At 36.3% G+C, this 19,499-nt stretch overlaps 1 protein-coding gene across 1 annotated transcript; it reads left to right on the top strand.

The window, feature by feature from the left end:
* Positions 1-451: 451 nt before the first annotated feature.
* Positions 452-18,212, top strand: LOC106143075 (putative fatty acyl-CoA reductase CG5065). The gene is made up of 13 exons (XM_013345049.2): positions 452-575; positions 6,334-6,437; positions 7,931-8,047; positions 9,114-9,233; positions 10,321-10,446; positions 11,315-11,460; positions 12,426-12,538; positions 13,117-13,309; positions 14,955-15,101; positions 15,734-15,823; positions 16,307-16,471; positions 16,958-17,056; positions 17,377-18,212. The coding sequence occupies exons 2-13, from the start codon at positions 6,339-6,341 to the stop codon at positions 17,525-17,527; spliced, it is 1,566 nt and encodes a 521-aa protein (XP_013200503.2). The 5' UTR covers positions 452-575; positions 6,334-6,338; the 3' UTR covers positions 17,528-18,212.
* The last annotated feature ends 1,287 nt before the right edge of the window (positions 18,213-19,499 follow it).

The raw sequence follows: 19,499 nt of genomic DNA on the forward strand, positions 1-19,499 counted from the left end.
AGGTACCACATATTAAAATCAAAAATATCTCATCTACCAGAATAATTAAATATAAACATAGCCGTGCACGTGTGGTTTCCATCACATAAAAGTAGGACCATATCATATCTTCTTTCCCATGGATGTCGTAAAAGGCGACTAAGGGAAGGGCTAATAAACTTGGGATTATTTTTATAGGCAATGTGCTAGCAACCTGTCATAATAAAAAAATTAAATTATCTTTCTTTTTCTCCACTACTGTGCTATCAACCTGTCATAATAAAAAAAATAGTCTTTCTTTTCCTTCATTACTATAATAACGTTGCTTAATTACGTTTGTAACTGCACCAAAATGTTTTTAACCTCGCAATTGAATGGATTAACGTTAACTGATGACGAATTTAATTAATTTGCTAAATATCTATCCAGTTTTGTGACGTTTTGAATGTGTTATAATGTTCCTTTTGAAGCCCAGCGATGTCAGTGGACGGATAGTCGTGACTGATAAAGGACATACCGGTGAATTTCGAGTTGAAATTTTTTAAGTGACATAGTTAAGTGTTTTGTTTGTGTTAAAAAAAGGTTGATAGTAACAGGTGAGCGATTGAGTATATATTTTAAATTATTTAGGTTAATTTTTATTAATTAAATAAATAAATATTGCTTTGAATATTCTTCTTATTACAATATTTTATTCGCTTTAATTTTTTAAGTCAAGTAATTTTTTGAACGCTTACTAAATCGCGCTTATGTAAATTTTATTAATTAATTACCTAATAAAATGTTAATAATTCTTATTAATAACTAAATGTTTTCCTTTAAACTATCTCTTTAATAATTTAAAAAATAAAATAAACTAAGGAAAGTTATAAAAAAAATATTGCTAATGGTGAAAATACAAAAGTTTTCAGTGAAGTTGTTTTTCAATTACTTATCATATTTCATGAAAAAATAAAAAAAATTGTTTAAGACATTGAAAGTACGATCGAAAATAAAAATAAAAATTATGTTTAAGAAAGATTTATTCTCATTTATGTATTATAATTTTAATCATGCATTTTATTATTAGAGTATTACGTTCAGTTTATGAAAAAATATTAGTGAAAAAATATTGTGTGGTCTTCTTGACTCGTTTAAAACTAGTTTCTTAAATAAATAGATCTAAATTTTGAAAGTATATCTATAGTAATAATAAAACATTATATTAACAATATATTTAAAAATGTATTTTAATTATTTTTTATTAAAAGAAGATATGTGCGGAATTGCATGGGGTTTTTTTATATAAAACCGTAGGAGAAAAAAAAATGTTTATGGTAAAATATATATAATTTTCACCCACATAGGTAAACCTGCTGTCCCGTGGGATTTGAGTTAGACTCGACGAGCAAAACGGCCGGCAAAAACGTGTACATATTTTATTGAATTCATATAGTAAATTCGTTGAAATCTGGCACGAACATTTATCTTTATCGTATATTTGTAGTTATATGATGACTCACTCAATGTAAATAAAACTTATCTTGCCATTTTTATCAAACTGCTTATCTATTATCACATATGGATTTTGATCTAGTTAAAACTATATGACTAATATGATTCTTATTTATCTTAATGTACGGTTAAATTGGTTAGACTTAAGTTTTTTTTATTAATACGTACGTATATTCACGCCTATATCCTTTGCGGGGTAGAAAGAGTCAACAGTCCTGAAATCACTGATAGGCCACGTTCAACTGTTTGGTTTTATGATAAAATTGAGATTTAAATTGTGACAGGTTGCTAGACCATCGCCTTAAAAAAAGAGGAATTCCAAGTATTCCTTGGAGCGTTTTTAGGGACATGGACACATCCATGGGAACAAGACGGAGTGGTCATTCTTTTTTTTTGTATTGGTGCCGGGAACCACACATTTTTTTATATTAATACTACTTATAAAAATATTTTAGGTCATTATATCTACAATAACAGTCGCACAAAGGGTGCGACTGTTATTGTAGATATAATGATAAGAATAATTTATTTAAAAAAATCTGAATTTTGGCTTATACATACCCACATAAATCCTTCCACTTGCCACGACTGCATACTTCTTTCGCTTCATCCACATTGATAACTCTAATCTCTTCATGCAAGCTCGTCGGTTTCGGGTACTCTTGACCAGACCTTTTGCCAGAACGTCTCCGATTTGATCAAGATATATTCGTCTAGGCCTTCCCACTCCACCAGTCATATTTTAACTTATGGTAAATAAATAAATAAATGATAAAAAATTCCTGCCAAAACGAAATTGTAATTAAAAAATAATAAAACTTAGTCTCATATTGTTCCAATTTGTTTATTTGAAAGATTTTATTAAGTAATAAATAAATATATACAGGACAAATTGCACAGATTGAGTTAGCTTTGAAGTAACTCAACGATAAGTACTATATTTTATAATAAATACTTATATATTCATATCATTACATAGTTTATTATTGTACATATTGTGCTAACTTAATTAATTTTGATCAAAAGTATCTATGTTTTTCTTTTTATTAATTTTAGGAACATACGGTCCAATTGTGTTTTTTTTAAACTACTTTTTTTATTTTTTTGTCCGTAGACTCAAGTATTCATTACACCAAATACCTACGTGCCATTTATTAGCAATAACATTTTAGCAAGACGCTAACAGTACATTACGATACACGAAGTGGGTAATAATTGTAGAAGAAGGATAATAATTGATGTTTACTAAATAAATTAAAAATGTTTACAAATAACTAATGATTACGTATACGGAAGGGAAAAAAGCATGTTTTTTTTTTACTTTTTTTCTGTTCGTGATTTTGTAGTGCCGTGTGGTTCCCGGCACCAATACAAAAAAGAATAGGACCACTCCATCTCTTTCCCATGGATGTCGTAAAACGCGACTGAGGGATAGGCTTACAAACTTGAGATTCTTTTTTAGGCGATGGGATAGCAACCTGTCAATATTTTAATCATTAAGCCAAATAGCTGAACGTGGCCATTCAGTCTTTTCAAGACTTCTGTTGGCTCTGTCTACCCCGCAAGGGACATAGACGTGACCATATGTATGTATGTATGTGATTTTGTACCTGTTCGTACAAAATCCGCAACTTTCCGACATTAGCGTGGAGGTAGCTAACATACAGACAGAGCAAATAGAGGAACTTAATAAAATGCAGTGTAGTGATACTAATATGGATAAACATTCAAAGCAATGGATTCCAATCAGAAACACTTAGTTTTCCATCAGGATCAAACCCGGGACGTTTCGTTCGTTCGACGTTCAGAGGCGAGAATCTGACATCTGCGCCATACTATGTATATCTCTATTTAATATTATAAAGCTGAAGAGTTTGTTTGTTTATACACGCTAATCTCAGGAACTACTAGTTTGAATTAAAAAATCTTTTTGTGCTGAATAGACCATTTATTTATCGAGGAAGGCTTAAGGCTATATAACATCACGCTGCAACTTTTACAAGCAAAGAAATAATGGAAAATGTGAAAAATAAAACTGGGAAAATTATTCATCCTAGAGAGCTTCAATGATGCCCAAAATAACTATTCCACGCGGATTTATTTTGGACATCATTGAAGCAACTCAAGGATGAATAATTTTTCACTATTATTCTTTGATCTTGAAATGCATGTTTACTAAAGGTAGTTACATCCGCAAATAAAATATCACATTTTCTCGCCATCCAAATAAAACTAACCGTCTATTTGCCCAGACAAAATATTTGTCTTTATGTTTGTAACGTCTAAAAATGTCGGCACTAAATCTTAAGTAATAGGGTTCAAAGTTAGTGTTAAAAAGTAGTTTGTAAGTCCTAGAAGATTATTAGCATATTCATAAGTACTTAGGAGATCGCGTCATTCATTTGCTTAACAAATAGATGTTTAGCGTAGAGGGCCTATCTCGAGGTCAGTCGACCCTGCATACTTCGCTTCTCCGGCCAAGGGCTAAGGGATTTTTTTTTTAATTTCAACGGCCATGAACACGTGCCCCCTAGTACCTAAGGCACGCTGACGCCGTTTTTGTGAATATTATAAAGCTGGAGATTTTGTTTGTTTGAATGCGCTAACCTCAGGAAGTACTGGTGCGAATTGAAAATCAACGCAAGAATTCTTTTTCCGTTGAATAGACCATTTATCGAGGAAGGCTTTAGGCTATATAACATCATGCAGCAACTATAAGGAGCAAAGAAATAATGGAAAATGTGAAAAAAAAGTGAAAAATAATTCATCCTTGAGGGCTTCAATAATGCCCAAAATAACTATTCCACGCGGACGAAGTTGCGGGCACAGCGAGTAAACTATAAAGAGAAAAAAATTGTATATTTATTTTATTTATTTATATATTTATGTACATCAAGGGGAAAGTATAGAATTTAAACTTAATAAAAAAAATTGTACTTATTTCTAGAGAAATTTCTACCAGTAGGTTTAATTGTATGTTTGTAACTATTTTTGTATGTTTAAAACCGATTTTATAAACTCAAAAACTACTAGACTGAGTTTCATGACCCGGTAAAGGATGAGGTGATTATTTGTCATCGTGAATTCTCCTTGTATTTTCCCTGCTAATTAGGCGATAACTTATTCAGTTATGCGAAACTATCTTTTGTTTCACAACTACGATTAAATCATCATAGCATCCCAACGATACATACATACATATGGTCACGTCGAAATCCCTTGCGGGGTAGACGGAGTCAGTAGTCTTGAAAAGACTGAATGGCCACGCTCAGCTATTTGGCTTAATGATATAATTGAGATTCAAATAGCGACAGGTTGCTAGCCCATCGCCTAAAAAAGAATCCCATGTTTGTAAGCCTATCCCTTAGTCGCCCTTTACGACATCCATGGGAAAGAGATGGAGTGGTCCTATTAGTTTTTGTATTGGTGCCGGGAACCACACGGCACATTATTATAACAAAACAAAACAGGAATCCCAAGCTTACATACGTTCATTATATCACGTCTATATTTCTTCTGGATGAGACAGAGCCATCAGTTTTAAAAAGACCGAAATGCCACGTTCAGCTGTATGTACGTCTTTTTAATAGAACTGATCTTATTAGGCTAAATAACATGGCCTTTCGGACATTCAGAGATTCTTTTTAAGACTGTTGGCTCTGTCTATCCCCCAAGGGATATGTGACGTGATTATATAAGTACTAGAGGCCGTCCGCGACTTCGTCCGCATGGAAACCTTATCAATCCCGCGGAAACTCCGGGATAAAAAGTAACCTATATCTTATTCTGGGTCTTCAGCTACCTACATACCAAATTTCATCGTAATCGGTTCAGTAGTTTTTGCGTGAAAGAGTAACAAACATCTATAGGTACTGACATCCTGATAGACTCACAAACTTTCGCATTTATAATATTAGTTACTAGGATGTAAGTAATTTTTTAACCTGAATAGCATGCAAGGCTTTAAGTGTAACATACAATGTTAACCAAGGTCATGTATTTAACCAGAAACAAATAAACAATTTTCATAAACCTCACTTTTACGATGATGTGACTTGTCAACTATGAATTATAGCATAATCAAGTTGATTTATTGTAAAGCTATTAAATAGGTACATACATTTTAAACTTAACTTTATTAATTATCCTAGCCTGATAGGCCACGCTCAGCGGTTGTTTTGCTTGCGATAGAATCAAGATTCAAATAGTGACAGGTTGCTAGCCCATCGCCTAAAAGAAAAATCCCAAGTTTATTTAAGCCTGTACGAAAATATTTATTTATCAATTTACATTTGCCATTAAAAATACAAACTAATTTATAATTATACTAGCTGTGCCTGCGGCTGCGTCCGCGTGGAATAGTTATTTTGGGCATCATTGAATGCCCTCAAGGATATTAATTTTACCGTTTTTTTTCACATTTTCCATTAGTTCTTTGCTCCTTATAGTTGCAGCGTGATGTTATATAGCCTAAAGCCATCCTCGATAAATGGTCTATTCAACACAAAAATTTTCAATTCGAACCAGTAGTTCCTGAGATTAGCGCGTTCAAACAAACAAACTCTTCAGCTTTATAATATTAGTAAAAATTGTCTAATAGCGTCGCGTGACAGGTTGTTGTGACTTGTGGCGTAGAGATGGCGCCACTGATCTTAAGATTTGCATGCTCTGCAGGTTTAGAAATTACAGGGTAGTGATCAAATCAAATCAAAATCAAATATTTTTATTTTCTCTCAAATATCAAGTACAATACATAACATAGGTAAGAATATGAATATGAGAGACTGGTGTCTGAACTAAGCAGATGCCTGTATCTCAGAATCTGTATCTCAGGGATGATATCTAATAGTAATTCTACAGGTACCATGGTAGCCCGCCGGGAGTCAGTGTCCGCGCCTGTCATCCCCCAGTTCTACGCTGGAAGGTCCATCTTCATCACGGGAGCTACTGGGTTCATGGGGAAGGTAAGGGATATACTCCAGAACCATGAAATTGTAAACAGTTTGGTAAAAGAAAATGTTCTCAGAATTGAGATTGAAATAGTGACCCGTCACTTTTTCTTCGTCACTTGTTTTTGAGTTTATAAAATTGGTTAGAAACAAAAATGAACCTACTGGTAGATAGGTATTTCTCTAAAAAAATAGTAGCGCCATTGTAGGTACTAAATTTCTATTTTATTTAAATTCTATACTTCCCCCCCCCCCCCCTCCCCCCCCCCCTTGATGTACATAATTATTAGTGTCCGACCGAAGGTCTATTTTTGGCCGAAGCCGAAGCCGATTAATCGGCTATCGCCACAACCTTCGGCCGAAGCCGAAGCCGAAGCCGAAGGTTTATATTCTCTCAGCACTCAGTAATTAATTTTGTTCAATATTGTCTACAAGCTACAATTAATATTAAAATCATTTCAAAACCTCAATATTGAAGGTTTATATATTGACTGTCTCATATAGAAGATGATGATATATCATAGAGGTGGTTGGTTTAGAGATAAACTAGCTGTTGCCCGCGACTTCGTCCGCGTAAATTTCGAGTTGAATTTTAATCATACAGTCAGATACAGACAGACAAAAAATGTAAAAAAAAATTCTCTATCCGTTTCAGTCAAAATATTAAATGTACAGAAAAAATATTTTTACCGTTTTATTATATGTAGTATTTTGATTTTCAGTTTTTTTACATAAAATACTCAAACAATACAAAAAAAATATATTTTTAATAATAAAAAATATCTTGTAATTGTTGGGATTCGAACTTGGACCGCCAACTTCACAGTCTCACGGGCTAACCACTGGACCATCGAAGCCGTTGCGTTGGTGTCGAAATTAAAGTAGACTACATACATGTGGTCACGTCTTTATCCCTTGCGGGGTAGACAGAGCCAACAGACTTGAAATGACTGACTGAATAGATAAAAGTTTGTGATTTACCTACTGGTAAAAAATAATGATTTGATTTCTTACAAAAACACTCGTTTAAATACACGTACGGACTTGTTTTGATGCATGCAATCAGCAATGTGATATTTTGACAGTGACTCCCCGCCGCCTCATGACTTTCGTAACAGTTCGTTCAATCTCGACGGTCGCTCGGACCTTCGGCGAAACCTTCGGCTTCGGCCGGATTTTGTGCCGAAGCCGAATGTTTCGCCGAAGGTGGATTTTTTGGCCGAAGGTGGCCGAAGCCGAAGCCGAAGCCGAAGCTTCGGTCGGATACTAATAATTATGAATATAAATAAATTAAATAAATATCTATATTACTACAGAACCATGAAATTGTAAACAATTTAGTAAAGAAAAGTTTCTCAGAATTGAGATTGCAATAGTGACCTGTCACTATTTGAATCATACCCCGAGCTCCTCTCCAGAATGGTGAGGATGCAACCGGTACTCCAGCCAGGAGGAAGAGGAGAGAAGAAGATGAAAGAACTTACCTACTAACACCCTTCATATTACAGGTATTAATCGAGCGTATACTAGCTACTTGCCCCGACGTCGACCGCCTATATTTGCTGGTCAGGCACAAGAAGGAGGTCACGCCGGAGAGGAGATTACAGCAGTTGATAGAATCACCGGTAAGAGTTCAATTGTACATACATATTATCACGTCTATATCCCTTGCGGGGTAGACAGAGCCAACAGTCTTGGAAAGCCTGATGGGCCACGGTCAGCTGTTGTTTGGCTTGACGATAGAATCCAGATTGAAATAGTGACAGGTTGCTAGCGCATCGCCTAAAAGAAGAATCCCAAGTTTTAAAGTGTATCCCTTACTCGCCTTTCTCGACATCCAAGGGAAAGAGACGGAGTGGTTCTATTATTTTTTCTTATTGTACCTGGAACCACACGGCACCATTTAAAAATTGCACTCTAAATTATCTTACCGAGAGGTGATAAGGTTGATTTTTACATTGTTATATAAACCGAGGATTTAAAGGAGATAGGTACACTAAAAACTACTTAGGCACTTAGTACTTTAAAATGCGGGGTAGACAGAGCCAACAAAGGCTGAAAGGCCACGTTCAGGTGTAGGTATGGCTTTATGATGTTATTGAGATTCAAATAGTGACAGGTTGCTAGCCCATTGCTTAAAAGAAGAATCCTTAAACTCGTATAACTTCCTTTATAGGTTTTTGTTCAGCAACTGAATTTATTAATTTATTGTTTATTTACTAATTTATGTATGTACACAGAAAACATTGAGACTGATAAACACAAGAAACAAAATTACAAAAGTTCTGCTTATTTCAAAAGAAATGTCTGAAACTGGCTAATAAGCAGAATAACAGAGGCTGGTTATTTGGCTATCTCGGGTCTGCTGGAACTTACATACATACATATGATCACGTCTATGTCCCTAGCGGGGTAGACAGAGCCACCAGTCTTGAAAAGACTGATAGGCTACGCTCAGCTGATTGGCTTAGTGATAGAATTGAGATTCAAATAGTGACAGGTTGCTAGCACATCGCCTAAAAGAGGAATCCCAAGTTTATAAGCCTATCCCTTAGTCGCCTTTTACGACATCCGTGGGAAAGATATGGAGTGGTCCTATTCTTTTTTGTAATGGTGCCGGGAACCACACGACACTTCCAGGAGAACTGCTGCTGGAACTTCCAGGAGGATAATTTGATTACACATTTGCAGGTGTTCGACCCAATCCGGGCATCGAACCCGTCACAGCTGGACAAGCTGTCCATGCTGGCCGGAGACATCACCAGGCCGGACCTCGGGATGACGCAGGAGTCCCTGATGCGGCTACAGGAGGTAACATATTCTTTGGAAAACTTGTTTGTTTGTTTATAAACTCTTTATTGCACATACAAATAAATATAACAAAAATAGAACAGTCATTGGATATAGAAGATTATGTACAATGGCGGACTTATCCCAATCGGGATTTCTTCCAGTCAACCAAAATAAAAAGGAAAATCCATAATCAAAAGGCAGCGCAGATTAAAAGCATTGAGGATGCGTTACAACAATCAATTAATTACAAACTAATTAATGATAAACATACATAAATAAAATGTTTATAAACTTACATAAATATAAGTACACTCAAATGTTAGATGCATCAGAATACAGTCTTTTGATTAGTGTTTTAAAAAAACTAAGGACTTCCTTGCTTGCTTGCCTTCAGTCGCATTATTTTACCGATCGCGCAGTCATCGCGGAATCATCGCAAATATTTAAGTAATGTGGCGACATCTATACGCGACAAGTTACAAAAATAAAGTAAAAAACAGCGAAAAGTCTAAATCGCGCAAGCAAAGATTTCGCGGATTGGAGCATTATATACAACCTCCGACACAACATCGTGTGTCGTGCGGTTCCCCAGGCATAACACCCAGCCTGGCGGAAGATCTTCCCTTTGGTGGCGGTCGAGCCAAATCATCGCTCCCGCTACAGTATTAAGCGGATGGGACTTATGCCCATAACATGATGATAGATTTTGACGGCCTCTGTGGCGCAGCGGTAGTACGCTTGTCTGTGACACCGGGGGTCCCGGGTTCGAATCCCGGCCAGGGCATGATGAGAAAAGAACTTTTTCTGATTGGCCTGGGTCTTGGATGTTTATCTATATAAGTATTTGTTATAAAATATAGTATCGTTGAGTTAGTATCTCGTAACACAAGTCTCGAACTTACTTCGAGGCTAATTCAATCTGTGTAATTTGTCCCGTATATATTTATTTATTTACAAGAAATAAGAAAAAAAATTTTTGCTTTCTTTTATTCATTCAAGTGTCCCACTATCCATTTCAGTCAAAAATACTAAATGTACAAACAAAATATTTTTACTGTTTTATTATATGTATGTATAGATTATAGATGAAATATATTTTTTGCAGGTGTCAATTGTCTTCCACTCGGCCGCCACTCTCAAGTTCGACGAAGCCATGAAGATGGCGGTGGAACAGAATGTGCTGTCAGTCATCAGGCTTTTGGAGATCTGTGACAGGCTGCCCAAAATGCAGGTAAATCTATAAAACTTATTTATTTAAAATACCCTTCCTAGGGGACAAAATTTGAATAATAATATATATATATATACGGGACAAATTACACTGATTGAGTTAGCCTCGAAGTAAGTTCGAAACTTGTGTTACGAGATACTAACTCAACGATACTATATTTTATAATAAATACTTATATAGATAAACATCCAAGACCCAGGACAATCAGAAAAAGTTCTTTTCTCATCATGCCTTGACCGGGATTCGAACCCGGGACCTCCGGTGTCACAGACAAGCGTACTACCGCTGAGCCACAGAGGCCGTCAGTCAATCAATAATGTTTTTAGTTTGTAATTTAGAATAGTTTTTTTTATTTTTTTTATTGTTATAAAATAATTAATATTAGTGTATATTATTTAATTAGGTATATTTGATTATTTGTATAAGATAATATATAAATTTATTTATTTAATCTTATAAACAATCTACTCGAAAACTTTATTATAAAAATTAAGATACATACTTATTATATTCACAATTAACTTAACAAAAATCAAATAGTGACAGATTGCAAGCTCATCGCCTATAAGAATCCCATATTTCCCATGGATGTCGTAAATGGCGACTAAGCCCATCCTATCGTTTATTTTATTTCGATATCCAGCACGACATCCATGGGGAAAAGATGGAGTGCTCCTATTATTTTTTATATTGGTGCCGGGAATCATGCGGGAATCACACGACATATTACAGTATAAAATACTTACATATTATTTACTTGGTTGACGCCCGTAAATGGTATCAACTAACCAGCTTGAAATACAGGCTCTGTCTACCCCGCAAGGGATATAGACGTGACTGTATGTATGTATGTATGTCTTCTCCCCAGGTCTTCGTTCACGTTTCGACGGCGTACAGCAACGCTGAACTGTCAGAAGTGGAGGAACACGTGTACCCGCCCAAGGTGCCGCTGCAAAAGCTGCTGGCCATTGCCGAGTCAGTGCCGGACGAGCTGATGACTGAGATTACGCCAAAGTGAGTTTGACTTTTAATTTTATATATTTTTTACATACATACATATGTATAAAATCACGTCTTTTATTTGCGGGGTAGAGCCAACAGTAGAATAGAACAGATTTATTTTCAAAATTGGATACTTATTGACGTCACATCATTTAAATGTAATTATAACTACTTACTGCCGCTTCCAAAGCGCATGTGTAGAAGAAGCGGCGGAACAAACTACACTGCAGCATTTTCATCGGACGCCAATTTGCAAATGACGATGCATGGACGAATGCACATTGTCTATATTAAAAAACATGAATGAATGTAGAATTAGTCTTGAAAATACTGATACACGTTCAGCTGTTTGGCTTAACGATAGAATTGAGATTCAAATAGTGACAGGTTGCTAGCCCATCATCTCCAAGAAGAAAGTATTATTCTAAGTTTATTAGCCTTTTACGACATCCGTGGGAAAGATATGGAGTAGTCCTATTCCTCAGTGCCGGGAACCACACGACACAATCCTACTAATATTATAGATAAATGCGAAAGTTTGTGAGTATGTCAGGATGTTAGTATGGATGTTTGTTACTTTTTCACGTAAAAAACTACTGAACCGATTACGATGAAAATTGGTATGTAGGTAGCTGAAGACCCAGAATAACATATAGGCTACTTTTTATCCCGGAGTTCCCGCGGTATTGATTCCACGCGTACGAAGTCTATGTATGTTTAAGTATGTATGTTTTATTATGTTTTAAATACATACATACATAAAATCACGCCTCTTTCCCGGAGGGGTAGGCAGAGACTACCTCTTTCCACTTGTCACGATCTCTGCACACTTCCTTCGTCCACATTCATAACTCTCTTCATGCAAGCTCGGCGGTTTCGGGTACTTTTGACCTGACCCTTTACCAGGACGTCCTTAATTTGATAAAGATACGTTCGTCTAGGTTTATGTTTTTAATATTTGATGTCAATTGTTACAGGTTCATAGCGCCTAAACCGAACACGTACACATTCACGAAATCAATGGCGGAACACGTGGTACAGCAGCACGGTAACAAGGGATATCCTGTTGCTATCTTCAGACCGACCATAGGTGAGTTGTGAACATCGATTTGGTGGTTCAAAGTGTTGTATCTACATTTGTAAATTGACGTATTGAAATAACTAGTTCTATGTACATTCATGCATGTTTTTTTTTAATGTAGACAATGTGCATTCGTTCACGATTTAGATTTAAGAGATCTATATTTATATATCGAAGTCCGATGAAAATGCTGCAGTGTAGTTTGTTCCGCCGGTTCTTCTTCACATGCGCTTTGGCGGTAGTTATAATTGGATTTAAGTGATGTGACCTCAATTAGTGATACCTTGTGTCCAATTTTGAAAATAAATCCATTCTTTTCTATTCTACACATGCACTTTGGAAGCGGTAGTAGTTATAAATAGATTTAAGTGATGTGACGTCAATTAGTGATACCTTGGATCCAATTTAAAAAAAAATCTATTCTATTCTAGTGATATCATCAGTTAAGCACGCTTTTCCCCTAATGATACATTCTATCCAATTTTGAAAATAAATCTATTCTATTCTAGTGATATCATCAGTTAAGCACCCTTTCCCCCTAATGATACCTTCTATCCAATTTTGAAAATAAATATATTCTTTTCTAGTGATATCATCAGTTAAGCACCCTTTCCCCGGCTGGATAGAGAACCTCAACGGTCCTAGCGGGGTGGTGGCGGCTGCTGGCAAAGGTTTGCTGCACGTGTTCTGCTGTCGTGGTGACGCACACGCTGACATGCTGCCTGTCGACGTGGCCATAGACACGCTGATAGCTGCCGCCTGGGAGACCGCCATAGACAAGTAAACTTTTAATTATAAGTGTGGCGATATCTATACGCCACAAGTCGCAAAATAAAACGGTTAGTACGCTTGTCTGGGTTCGAATCCCGGCCAGGGCATGATGTTAAACGAACTTTCTCCGATTCTTCCTGGACCCTGGTTCTTCGATGTTTATCTATGTAAGTACCTATTATGTAAGTACATATTATAAAAAAAATATAGTATCGTTGAGTTAGTATCAGTCTCGAACTTACTTCGAGGCCAACTCAATATGTGTACCTACCTAATATCGTCCCGTTTTATATCTTAGGTATACTAGCTGTGCCCGCCACTTCGTCCGCGTTAAATAGTTATTTTGGGCATCAGTGAAGCCCTCAAAGGTGAAAATTTTTCCCTATTTTTCACATTTTCCATTATTTCTTCGCTCTTCATAGTTGCAGCGTGATGTAATATAGCCTAAATCCTTCCTCGATAAATGGTCTATTTACCGCAAAAATAATTTTTCAATTCGAAGCAGTATTTCCTGAGATTAGCGGGTTCAAATAAACAAACTCTTCAGCTTTATAACATTAGTATAGATTTTACTACTTACCTATTGTCTATGTTGTACGCTTTTGTAGCGGGAGCGATAGTTCGAGCTCGACCGCCTCCAAGGGAAGCTCTTCCGTCAGGTGTGATGCCTGGGGAACTGCGCGACACACTATGCTAAGTTGTTGGATATATGCTCCAATTCGTGAAATCTTAGCTTGCGCGATTTAGTATCTTCGCCGTTATTGGCTGATAGCGTCGCGTGATTGGCTGTTGTGATTTATAGCGTAGAAATATCGCAACAACTTCAATCTTTAAATTGTCTCTCAATACCTCTGACGTATTACCTAAACGTCACACACTTTTGTGGGTGACTCTACTCCATTTTTGGAAACAGGAGAGATTTAATTAATTAAATTAGTTCTACATTCATTCATGTTTTTTAATGTAGACAATGTGCATTCGTCCCCGATGTGGTTTTAAGAGATCTAAGTAGGTATATTTGTAAATTTACGTCCGATGAAAATGCTGCAGTGTAGTTTGTACCGCCGCTTCTTCTACACATGCGCTTTGGAAGCGGTAGTAGTTACAATTAGATTTAAGTGATGTGACGTCAATAAGTGATACCTTGTGTCCAATTTTGAAAATAAATCTATTCTATTCTATTCTAAATCTTCCGGCCACAGGCCAAATGAAGCCCGCGTGTACAATTGCCCGACTACAACATAATACCTCATATACAAAAAAAATATTATTTTGATCAAGATCTAATAGAGATTTACAATCACGTCTATATCCCTTGCGGGGTAGACAGACGCTTTCCCACGGATGTCGTAAAAGGCGACTAAGGCATATAGGTCGTAAAAGGCGACTAAGGCATATAGGTCGTAAAAGGCGACTAAGGCATATACTTTTAAACTAAATGAACAATCATTTTCTTCATTTAGGCGATGGGCTAGCAAACTGTCACTATTTGAATCTCAATTAAGTATATCATTAAGCCAAACAGCTGAACGTAGCCTTTCAATTTTTCAAGACTGTTGGCTCTGTCTACCCCGCTACAGATAGATAACGACCTGATCTGGCGTCATATAGTGTCACATTACGAAATTTAATTACTCAAACCATTCGTCGCCAGGCCAAATGAAGCGCGAGTTTACAACTGCACGACAAGAGAGAATCCCACAAAATGGATCGACTTCGAGCAAGCGTTGCGCAAGTACCTGGTGGAGTACCCCCTGGATAAGGCCTTCTGGTACCCCTCGGGCGCGGCCATTGATAACACGTGAGTTTATTGACGTACATACGCATAGTCACGTCTTTTTTCCCTTGCGGGGTGGACAGAGCCAACAGTCTCTAAGAAGAGACATTCGTATATATGTTAATGCATTCTCGCCTCTGACTAAATGTGCCGGGTTCGATCCGCGATCGAATTACTGATTCTCGATGTCGACTAGATTGTGATCGTAACTCGACCGCGTCAAGAGTAAACCTCCAGGTCATGGTGGTAAAAGAACTTTGTATTAGTGACTTCGAGCAAGCGTTGCGCAAGTACCTGGTGGAGTACCCCCTGGATAAAGCCTTCTGGTACCCCTCGGGCGCGGCCATTGATAACACGTGAGTTTATTGACCTACATACGCATAGTCACGTCTTTTTTCCCTTGCGGGGTAGACAGAGCCAACTGTGATGACAAATTGAAAAGCTAAGTTCAGCTGAATATAATTGAGATTCATATAGGTATCGTAGGTCTATCAGTATTTTCAGGACTTTTGGCTCCGTCTACCCCACAAGGGATATAGACGTGATTGTATATCTCTATTAGATCTTATTTTAATTGTATATATGTACTAATCTGTTATCCTGAAGACTTAACACATATAAGGTTATAATTATAATGATGTGAAATTATTTTTCAGATACGCACAAAAAGCAATGGAATTATTCACGCAGACTGTACCTCTTCACATTGTCGCGTATACAGTCCGACTTCTTGGCATCAAAATGCAGTAAGTACCTAAGTATTCGTATTTTTCGTTTTTGTAACAGAATGATATTGCAAACATTTTGATAAATCCAAAATGGCCGTCGCTACAAAAAGGCGGTAATTTTTTTCTTTTTTTTTTGGTAAAACACACTTATTTTGGGGCTAGCCCAAAGTAAGTTCGTGACTACGTTAATGGAATGGGATACTAACTCAACGGTACTGGGTATATTTTTTAATAATTAATACTTAACCAAATAAATAGTAGGTACATATATACAAAGTTCTTTTACCACCGTGACCTGGAGGTTTACTCTTGACGCGGTCGAGTTACGATCAAAATCGAGTCGACATCGAGAATCAGTAATTCGATCGCGGATCGAACCCGGCACCTTTTAGTTCAGAGGCGAGAATGCAATATCATATATACGAATGTCTCTTCTTAGAGACTGTTGGCTCTGCCTGCCCCAAAAAGGATTTTATAAAGCCTTGACAACTTTCTTTTCAGAATGAACTTAATCACAGTCAGCCATCGACTCCAAGCCATGAATAAGGTGCTCAAGTTCTTCGCGCAAAGAGAATGGGTCTTCCACAATGAGAACGTAAAGCGATTGCGGAGCAGACTCACGCCCCAGGACGCCGCGATTTACAACTTAGACCCTAAAAGTTTCAAGTGAGTACTTACTAAAATACTAAATAGTGCCGTGTGGTTCCCGGCACTAATAGAAAAAAGAATAGGACCACTCCATCTCTTTCCCATGAATATCGTAAAAGGCGACTAAGGGATAGGCTTATAAACTTGGGATTTTTCTTTTAGGCGATAGGCTAGCAACCTGTCACTATTTGAGTTTCAATTCTATCTTAAAGCCAAATAGCTGAACGTGGCCTATCAGCCTTTTCAAAATTGTTGGCTCTGTCTACCCCGCAAGGGATATAGACGTGATTATATGTATGAGTACTAAAATAGATAATTCCTTGGGTACTACAAAGTCTCTCTGGGCGTACGGCAGTGCCCCGCCAAGTCTACTTTTAATCTACCTTTAATCCGAACAGCCGAAAGTAGCCTATCAGTCTTCTCAAGACCGTTGGTTATATTGTATTTTGTGTGTGTAATCAATTAAATGCGTTATCTATTTATATATTTATTTACAATTTCTAGTTGGGACGAACATTACTGCAACTTCATAAAGGGCACGAGGAAATACCTGCTGAAGGAGAAGGAACAGGACTTGGAGGAAGCCAGGAAACATGTCAGGAGGTAAGTTGATAACATTTTTATTTTGTGGTACAAGTTTTGCAAACTTGGACCAAACTTTGAAAATCATCGTTCGCCACCTCGCGATTATTTTCAGCGCCATCTGTTATGAAACTTCTGTACTAGGGTCATATATTTTAGAATAAAAAAAGAAAAACATTTTTTATTTCATATCTTTAAGTATAATGTTATACATATATCTAATATTCTCAAATTTTTACATCATTATTTTATCTATCTATGTAGATTGGAATCGGAAACCACGCGATATTACTTAGTAACTACTTAGGCAGATACTTATTTGATTATTTTTTCTTTTCCAGAATGTTCTACGTCCACTACAGCGTGCTTCTCTTCGTCGTGGTATTATTGCTCCGGTTCGCTTTAAACAATAACTTCGTGAGACAATTCATATACGGCGTCGTGAGGACCTTAACAGCTGCTTTTGGAGCGGTGTTTTCGAAAATCGTTTAGAGGCATAAAGTTAATAAAAATGAGGTTTTTATTGCAATTTGAAACCAGAGAGCATTTAGCGCGGGAAATTTTGTCTTTGGTAGATATAGAGTGACAAGGCTTTTCTTGAAAGTGGCGAAAAATGAAAAAAAATTAATATACCTATTGAGGTTATAGAAATAAAAAAATGTAGTTAGGTATGTAACATTATGTAAATAAATTTATATACACATTCTCTTAAGCCAAAAGGTGAATGAAATGACCTGGTTTTTTTTAATTATTTTAATTAGGGCATTTTGAAAGATACGGAAATGTTTTGTCTTATATACATCTCTACAACTATCAACGGAAAGTGAAAATTAGTAGGTACATAATTATAATAAAGAATAAGTTATTAGTTTTGTTTTTAGTCTTGTCTAAATTTGTATCCACACAAATTACTTAGGTACATAAAAAATTTGAAACCTCAATTTATTAAAATTAATTCCGTGACATATTTCATCGTATAAATGCTCTAAATCAAAAGCATCGCTCAAATATAGAATTAGGTAAATTATTGATCTATTTTTATAGATATATATTGCCATGGCAAGTGGAAAGAGGTAGTCTCTGCCTACCCCTCCGGGAAAGAGGCGTGATTTTATGTATGTATGAATGTATATCGCCATTATATATATATTAAAATAAAGATTCGTTATTTAGTTAATTTTGTTTTACACTACCTTATCAACAATTACTTCTTCCTCCTGACATTACCTAGTCATGAATCCTCTCCAGAAAGATAAAGGTAACATATATATCTTTCTGAAGAGAATTCAGTGATACATCTTTACGACTAAGATCCATCTGACCTCCACTACCTCTGCAGGGCAACCTGACTCACATTGGATCATGTTTACAAGTTCAGTTGCCTGAATGTACAGGTTTCCTCACGACGTTTTCCCTCACCGTAAGAACATTGGTTAGCACTCAAACTAACGTAAGTCAACGAGTCACTGGTACAATGCCGATTAAGGTCACCCTTTACTTGCGCATTTTAACCAGGAAACTTAAACTTTCGATTAACGACGTTCTAAGTAACAATATTACTGTTAATCTCTCTTTATAACGTCAATATGAATACCAGCTATTTCAATAAAACACAAATTTGTTTCCATAGCTTTTATTTTACAACTATTAAATAATAATATTAAATACAGCTACGTTGAACTCAACAGAACAGCAATTATAATATTTTAACTCATATTCACTGAAATGCTCTCTTTTATATTAGAAAAACTAGCTGTGCCCGCGACTTCGTCCGCGTGGAATAGTTATTATGGGCATCATTTAAGCCCTCAAGAATGAATTATTTTCCCCGTTCTTTTCACATTTTCCATTATTACTTCGCTCCTAATAGTTGCAGCGTGATGTTTTATAGCCTAAAGCCTTCCTCGATAAATGGTCTATTTGACGCAAAAAGAATTTTTCAATTCGAACCAGTAGTTCCTGACGACATCGCGATCAAACAAACAAACAAACAAACTCTTCAGCTTTATAATATTAGTATAAACGAATTTTTTGACGATTTTGCACAGACTATTTACAACGAACGGCATACGATCATAGAAATGACATATTGTAATTGAAATTTAAGGAGTGATTAGCTATAAAGGTCATGTAGAGTTATGAATGTGGATTAGGCGAAGAAAGTATGCAGGTATCGTGCCAAGTGGAATCCGGTAAAGAGGCGTAATTTTATGTATGTATGTATTAAAGTGATGTGTCATCCTCTCGTGTAGTATGCAGTTGTAAAGCTGTTATTTTGAGATTGACGTGTAATGAAAATGTTATGGTTTTCGGTCGCGGCGTCATCAGTATTTTACCACTTCTACAGTCTTGTATTATTTAGAAATCTATGATTTAGCGTAAGACTGAGCGTGTCATGTTTTTATATTTAAATTATTTTCTTTTATAAATTATACAATTTATTATTGCATTAAAAAAAATTTTC

The sequence above is a fragment of the Amyelois transitella genome, chromosome 30 (genome assembly GCF_032362555.1).
Source record: "Amyelois transitella isolate CPQ chromosome 30, ilAmyTran1.1, whole genome shotgun sequence".
Taxonomy (NCBI): Eukaryota; Metazoa; Arthropoda; class Insecta; order Lepidoptera; family Pyralidae; genus Amyelois; species Amyelois transitella.